Below are 8,574 nucleotides of genomic sequence, written 5' to 3'. Positions count from 1 at the left end.
GGAGGAGCTATACTCCCTGTGTCTGCGGTGTTAACCCAAGTAACTGCAGTGTGGTAGCCCTGAAGCTATTATTATGGCTGCTTTAGAGACAGCTGTTTAAATATAACGGAGCTGTACAGTGATTCATGGTTAATTTGTTTCTGTGAGCCATGTCAGATTTGATCAATTCAAAATCCAGGCACACCTGTATGTCATGGGCAATACGATGGCAAAATGTGAGGTCATCTATAAAGAACAGTAGTTCAATACCGTAGCCTACGTTTGAGATTCACAACATCCAAACCTAAACGACTATTTACTTATGCACCATCAATGCACCGGAACAGCGTTTTTAACCCCTTTAAACACTGCTGGATGCAATGACTGGTTAGTGGTCACGTCTCATGGCAGGTTTATGAAAATACTTGGCCTATAGCTCCACCTTGTGGTCACACACATAACACAAAGACATTCATTAGGCCCGTTTATATGATTTTTGTGTTTAACCTTTATTTGGTTTTAACGTAGGCCTACTGAAATGTGTCTTTAAACACATAGGCTACTGAGGATGTACATATGTCTATACGTATCTGTACATTATGCAAAATGTACTCTAAAGAAATGTATTGAGTCTAGTAATCGTGTATTAAACATTGTAGGCCTACTGCTCAGAGCCTTCCTTCTTTAATGACACATCTCTAGTTATCACAACATTATTATTACATTTCGGCTGGTGGTTTTAAAAAAAAAATGTACAGACTGTTACACAAACACATTTTGTCCTGAAAAAGTCATGATTTCGGCCTATCTCTTCTGTATAGCATTTCCTGAAGTAAGCACAATGTAAGCAGGTCATGGTAATTTATAGCCTGCAAAGTCAATACGGAATATCACTTCACTGCTGTTGCCATTGTTTTTTGTGCATTGGAACGATAATGCTTCTTTCGCAAGCTTGCTGCTGCAGATACACAATACTCATACAATCCACTAACACAACTCACCACATTCTTTGGCTCCTTGTGAGTGGTCCAACAGTCATAAAGACTCTTCACATATCCATCAACATGCTTGAGAAACAAATCATGTAATTTTGCAAATTATTACATCCTAAATACCTCTAAAGTCTCACAACAGTATAAAATATGGCGAGTAACTTCAAACTGAAGATATGCACAAAATACATTCATATGCCAAATAAATTTAATGATGCCAAATAATAGCCTATAATTAATATTAAATGATCCTATCCCAATATCTCTTTCAAATGATTTTTCATATATTATCATACTAAGGACACACAAACACCTGTCATTCCAACTAGTCACCTAGGCTATGCATACATCTCGGTGGTCTGGGTTGGATCACCCAATGGAAATAAATAAAATATTTATTTATAAATAAAATTGAAAATAAATAAATAAAAAATAAATAAATCACCCACTCTATTGACTAGTACTTATTGCTGCATTAACAGCATCCAAGTCACATGCATTTATTGTACCTTGATTGTTGTAAGCCGCTTTGGATAAAAAACGTCAGCTAAATGAATGGAAACACTGCCAAAAGACACAAGTTGAAATGTCACAGAACCAACAAAGTGGCAGCTACATGTATGCTGTTTGTGGTTTTTGCAAGGTTTCTGTATATCTTTTCTGAGGGTAGAGACGGTCATCAGTTTTTGGAGGAGTTCCAAAATAACAAAAATAAATTATATACAGTATATACAGTGTGGAGCACATGTACCATGGAAGAACATTTATTCATTAACGATACATTCTTCAATCACAAAGAAAATTGGTGTCCTTAGCGGTTTGATCTTTACTTATTTTTTTTATTAAGGCATTAAGATCAATTATCAAATGATGATTTTATATTCCTCTTTTTAGGCAACTTTATCATGGTATCAAATACATTTGCTCCCCACTGTATATAAATATCAGAATTTCAGTATTTTCTCTTTTTATATCAGGATACAGTATAATATAATACTCCAAGGTTTGAAATGTTATTTCATACAATTTCTAGGTTCCCCCCCACATAACAGCCAATACAATATTTTGTTCAATATCTGACTGCTTGTATTGCCTCATGTCTGATGACAAATTTGCCTTGTGTGCAGTAGAATTTTGATGCATCGCAATGCATCGTAGAATCAAATTGAATAGAATCGTTACCTGGTGAATCGTAATCGAATCGAATCGTAAGGGCAGTGCCAATGCACACCCCTAGTATACAATATCTCATTTATATTTGTTATATATAAGGTTTTTTCTCATTTAAAGAGGCACTCTTTTTCTTTTTCATGTAAACATTGAACTTTAAACATATGTTGTTGTAGTTCCAGTTCAAGCCATTGTTGATCAAACCATCGCAGCTGAGTGGATCAGGAAGAGAAATACTGAAGTTTTCTGAACATACACTATCCCTTAAGACATGCTTGTTTTGACATTGTATCTTCATTAGCCAAATTCAAATGCATTTCCCCTCTTTTAACATAACATTTACAGCTGCATCTTACTGCGTGGGCATCCAAGGACTCCCCAGCATCCACCCATCCCACCCCGCCCACCCCTCCTCCTCCCCCTCCTCCCCCCCCCCCCCCCCCCTCCCTCTCCTGCTTCTCTCCTCTGCTCCCTTATAGCGGTGCGTTCTCCTTGAGCAGGACAGAGCGAGGAGAGAAGCCTCTGCAGGGCTGAGCCAACGTGCCTGCTCTCCGCAGCAGCATACGGAAGCAACGACAGCAGCGCGCGTGCACACACACACACACACACACACACGCACGCACTCCACGTCTCGAGGTAAGCCCATCTAAAACTGCTTTGTCATACTGCACCTTAATGATAGTCCCAGAGCTTGTTGGATGTCTGAAGCTATAGAGTGTGAGTGGAGGTCATTGGTTATTTGTTTGCTATTTAACTGTGAGTGATGCTGAGTGACGTGGGTTCAAAACACAAGGCGTGTGTTTACGTGAGCGCTGGTACTTGTGATGCCTGAGGCAATGGAATTCTGGTGTACTTGAGTGTCCCTTACTCATCAAGAGCAGGATGGAGCACAAGCATCTCTACCAGAGCAACCAGGGCATCTGCATGCTTCACACAGTATAATGTAGGTGTTTGCCTGAGGCACAGAAAAACAACCTTCTGTACATGTCTAACTGATGGGCCGGAGCCAAATTGCTGGGAGGGGGGGGGTGGATGATTTCTCCATTCTGCACTGCAGCAATGTGCGTATAGGCAGGACGGGAGGGAGGGCTAACTGCCTGGACGAGGCACTCCACCTCACGTCCGTGCAGTACCCAAGGAGGGACATAGGAGGAGCTGTGGAGCCCCGGCTGGAATCTCTGGTCACTGTTGTTGAGGGACAGATGTACTGTATCTAGAACTCTCCACCCATCAGTACAGGGATGCCTGCAGACTGCTGACCTGACACAGGAAGGATACAAAAGAAGGGATATTGTGTTCTCTGTTGCATTTGTGTCCTAATAATTCATATTGATCCCTGAGAGGTTTTTTTTTTTTTTTTTTTTTTTTAAAGAGACACAACCTTTCACGTCACTGGTAGCTGCATTTGAAGAGCTGAGGGGTAACTACTGTATTGAGGCGGTATTATATATTGCCTCTAAGCAGCAGAGGCAGCACTTTAATATTGTAAAGTTGCTGTAATATCCTGCAGTGATAATATCATCATCTGGAGGAATTCATCACCTCGTAGGCGGCTTTACCTCACCTGACCTTGTGTGGCCATGAGGAAGCAGCAGTCCAAGAGCACACCATCTTTTAAATGATTACAGATACAGATTTGTCTCTATTTTGAGTGTCTCTCTGCATTCAAGCGTTGCTATATACAACTGGATGAATACAGTATTATCCAGAATATGTGTATGTTTTTACTTACTTGTATGTTATGCTAACTTACACTATATACTTACAATACTGCAGGTTAAGACATTTTCCCTTTAGTGAGGCAGTCAGGCCAAGTGTCTACAAAACTGGGGCACATGCAGTATTCATGTGTTACATTAAATGGTTTGAAGCCTGCCAAAAACACTTTTTGCTCCACACCCATGCAACACAAGCCTAGGGAATGTATAGCTATAATAAGAGATAAACATTATTTGCACAACCTTTAACATCAATTTCAAATAAAATATAACAGGAACAGTTTACGTGACAAATAATACCAGGAATCTGCCAGGGATGAAGTCTGTCTGGATATGTCTGTTTTTGTAGCTAACTATAATCACAACTACTTTATGATGTAGGGCCTGCATCATGTTTATAGATTGTGTCAATGATTTCACTCATTGCATTTGTTTTGTAATGTTTGTGAAATGAACATGAATGGACCCTTACCTTGTCTGATGTCTCAATTTGCAGACTGACTGAAAGTCATGTGGACCACTTTGCTCGTTAATGGGATCATACTTGGAGGTAAGGCCCGCTTTACACACACATTTTGTAACACACTGGATCTTGGTTTATACAGTCAGCTTGTGGTCTAAATCTGTCAGGCACATAAAGACTGGAGGGATGTACGGTACAGTAATGGGGGCAGGCAGAGGCACTCAGCAAGGTTGGAGTGTTTGAGGAGGAATGATCCAGGAAGTGCACTGGCTGAATAAAGCCATAGGCCTACATCCTGCCAGCACTGACAGATTACTGTAACACCATTATGGATCATTATGGAAGTTACACTAATGGGATTGTAATAATAAAAAACAATCCATGTCAGTAAAGGACTGTGACAAGCTCATTCTGCCTACACATACAGCCTCGTCATCCCTGTCCTACTGCTGTTACTTTTTTATAACATCATCAACACATTCAGTGCTGATTAACTCCACGCCAGCACTGAAAGTCATACTCATTATAACCTGTAAAAAAAACACACAAACAAACAAATAAACAAACAAAACCGTTTGACATGTTGACAACTGAGCTTTGCAGAGTTGCAGAGCCGGTTTTTTTAACCCGCTGTATTCTAGCATCTATTGCACTCTGTTTTCCAGTTTTTGTGGGGTCTATTCTGAGTGAGAAAATTACCGTATGCCAAGAAGAGAACGATGACCTTCGGGTGGACTGTCCAGTTGACCCTACGCCAAGCCAAGTCCGCATGGAGTATGAGTTCTCCATGGCCACGGGAGGCAAAGAGACCCTTATAAACACCAATGTCTCCGGCATCATGGCGGACGACAAATTCAGACGGGACCAGGCCTACGCTGACCTTGTGAATGACATTATACGGCTAACAATCAAAGATTTCACCGTGTCGGAAAACACAACTTTCATGTGCAAAATATCTGGACATTTGGAATCTGTTTACGTTGAACCTGGTAAGACAGGAATGCGCTATCGACTAAGTTATCTGATCTAATGTCAACTACAATTTCTCAATAGCTTATATTGTGTTGTTCCTTTTGCCTTGCAGATCAACTAGTGCCATGCTCTGCCATCAGTGCATTTCTGTCTGATGGTCCTCTGATGCTTTCTCTGCTCTGCTCCCTCTACTTACTTCTGCCTTTGGGCCTGAGGTCCCACTGAAACCACTGTATTAATGCACAGCGCACCACGAGTAGGACAGTAGCCTACTGCAGAATGGTAGTCTCTTAGGGAAACTCACTGCTGGGATTATGCATAGAATTACAACACACCAGTCACACGAGTCAATTGTTGTGGGGGGTTTTGTTGTTGCTGTTGTTGTTGTTGTCATTATTTGCTTTGTCGCACTTCCGGGAATTGTGCTAAATGTGCAAATGGTTGTTGCCACTAATCCTGACTGATCTCAGCTGCTTTGTGCTACTCAACATGGCAATACACACACCCCAAACAAATAAATCCACAAAATTACAAAATCTTTCCTGTTATTTTTCCTCTTTCCTTGAAAACAGAGAGATTCTATGTAGTCAGTCAATGTAATTATCCTAATGGTTACTACTGTATGTGTTGCATTGACATAGTCACAGCTGCATGCAGACTCTCACATCATATATGAATATGATGTGAGAGTCTGCAATATTTGATTGAAATTTGTAGTGTATGAATGGTTATTGTAATTCATTTGTGTGAGAAATGAAAGTGTGAAAGAGTTCAAGTAAAGCAGGGGGGGAGGGGGTACTGTTGGTTATGATGACTGCTCTAGAAATCATCCAATGGCGAGAAGAGAGAGGAGGAGCAAATAAAGTGAAACTGAAACTTTCAACAACACAACAGCAGTGGAGACGACAGAAGGTATGCCAGTATTTCCTACTTACAAACTACAGAAAAACACACTCCTTTTCTCTCAGGAGTAGGACATTTCGAGCTGGTTGAACTTATACTTTTCACAATCATAACAAAAGTACTGGTTGTAAACATGATACGGAAAAGGGTAGGGTATCACCAGAAAAGCAAGATCAGGACAGCATAAGCACAGAGATATGTCAAGTTGATTGTAGGCCAAGGGGAATTTCAAAGATGAAGTCAACGGTAATGTTTAGGCTTCTCAAAAGATGTTGATATTTGAGCTCTACAGCTAATTAAACTATACCTTTTTAATCAGTGCTCCTGAAGCATGCGTATTGTTTGGGGTTATTTATGGCGTGGTCTGAGCCACCATGATATGGTTTGCTTGCTTGCATCAATCATAAAAACATGCGATAATGCTCTGAAGAAGGGCGTCTGTCCAAAAAGGTCTACGGTGTAATTAAAGAAGTTCAAAGGACAGACAGGGTAGGAATTTTTGGAAGGTTGTCAAAAAAGTGCATGGCATATGATAGTCAGGGAAGGGTACATTTCGATATACTCTGATTACTTTTATGATTCGACTTCCACAGGAACTAATATTATTGACAATAAAGCTTAATCCTAAAGTTAAAGGTTCCATTCTGACTGATAAAAGAGAAATAAGGCTAGTATATTGACAGCATTTGATATAGTCACAATTCATGAAATGGTTTAACCCAGTGGTTCCCAACCTGGGGTCCGGGCACCGCACTAGGGGCAGCCAGAGATTGCAGGGGGTCCGCACAATGTTGCTTACTGTAGGCTGAGGTTGTGAGGTTATCAAAATTATATTTGCGCACATTAAATGTATAAAATCCCAATAACACACCTACTTGGATAATCAAAACTCTGTATAATCAAAATGAAAACATAATTTTGTTTCACATTTAAATTCATGTAGCCATTTATTACCTCTGACCTCTGAACTTGCATAAGCAACCTTCAGGTCGGGCTAGGCTAGGCACTGGTAATTCATCCCGGACCCCGATTGTTGAATAAATCAATGTCTTGTGTGTGTACAGTATGTGGGCAGGAGTTTGGGTAAGGGGCCCTGGTTTGTCTGAGACACAGCCAAGGGGGCCTTCAAGGAAAAAAGGTTGGGAAACACTGGTTTAACCAATACAATGTGTCAGTTTGATAGATTCCAAAGAGGTGGATGACTTTTGATAATTAAAAAGTGCACAGCTGCAGTGATACACACATAAAAATGAAGCAAATGTAGCCTAGCTAGCGTAAAATCATGCTGATTATGATGCAATCCCTCTCCTACCTACTGTAGGCATTACGATGTCCATCAAATTCAGCGGATGGGAAGTGTTCCGTGAGAAATCACGGGACCTGAAACCGGGCCAGGCGCCAAAGTCACGCCGCGGCTACACTATGTACCACGGAACACAAGCGTCCAGCGCCACCGCCATCATATCCTCCGGGTTCAGGCCCTCCGCAGGGGGGACGCTGGGAGCTGGAGTCTACTGCAGCAGAGACATCAACAAGGCAATGGGCTATGGGCCAGTGGTCCTGAAGCTCAGTGTGAGAGTTGGGAAGGTGAAGAAGATTAATGGCCAGGACAGACAGATGTGGACCACCTGGCATCAGCACGGTTACGACACAGCCTGGCTGCCCAACACTTTTGGTTTGGAGGAGGACTGTGTTTGGGATCCTAAGCGGCTCACTGTTGTTGGCATAGCACAATGCACAGACCCAGCTACACAGACGTCTCTCGAGACACTGATAAAGAAACAACCGCAAGGGAACCAGAACACACAGAAAAATGCCAAATGTAAGGTCTGTGGAAGTCAGACAGAATTAAACCACACTATAGAAACATGTTGGGAATGCAAGGCTGCAATTTGCCCATTCATGGACAAGCATGTTTGCCACAAACGTGGTTGATACGAGAAGCTTTCCCATCAATAGGTCGCTCCCTGTCACTAAGCCTTAAATCCGTATTTCTTTATTTACTGTATTATATGTATATATTGTAACCTATTCACTTAATATTGGGAAATAATAATTCAGCAACAATTCATTGTGAAATAGGCCTATGTTTACAGTAGTGATTGACAGGTTTTCTGATAAGTTGGTTATTTTGTCTCAGGATCCAGATATAATGGTGTGAGCACTGTAATTTCAGACGGATCATGACGGATAATTCAGATGGATAATTTCAAACTGACTATGGCCATGTATTATTAATGCATATGTAACACTCTCAATAAATGTCATGCCCAGCGCAGGCCTGCTTAGCCTTTACATGTTTCACAGTGTTGTTGTTTCTGTGCAGTTCAAATGTTTGCCTCTGTCTAAAGATCAGGACAAATTAAAGGTGCCACTT

The 8,574-nt window shown here is 41.1% G+C and overlaps 1 protein-coding gene across 1 annotated transcript; it reads left to right on the top strand.

The window, feature by feature from the left end:
* Positions 1-6,176: 6,176 nt before the first annotated feature.
* Positions 6,177-8,492, top strand: LOC134079939 (uncharacterized). Its single transcript, XM_062536100.1, has 2 exons — positions 6,177-6,206; positions 7,519-8,492. Exon 2 carries the CDS (start codon positions 7,527-7,529, stop codon positions 8,130-8,132), a length of 606 nt encoding a protein of 201 aa, XP_062392084.1. The 5' UTR covers positions 6,177-6,206; positions 7,519-7,526; the 3' UTR covers positions 8,133-8,492.
* The last annotated feature ends 82 nt before the right edge of the window (positions 8,493-8,574 follow it).

This window comes from Sardina pilchardus, chromosome 5, assembly GCF_963854185.1.
Source record: "Sardina pilchardus chromosome 5, fSarPil1.1, whole genome shotgun sequence".
NCBI classification, from domain to species: Eukaryota; Metazoa; Chordata; class Actinopteri; order Clupeiformes; family Clupeidae; genus Sardina; species Sardina pilchardus.
The sequence above is the reverse complement of the archived record's forward strand: the minus strand, read 5'-3'. Positions and strand labels throughout refer to the sequence as shown.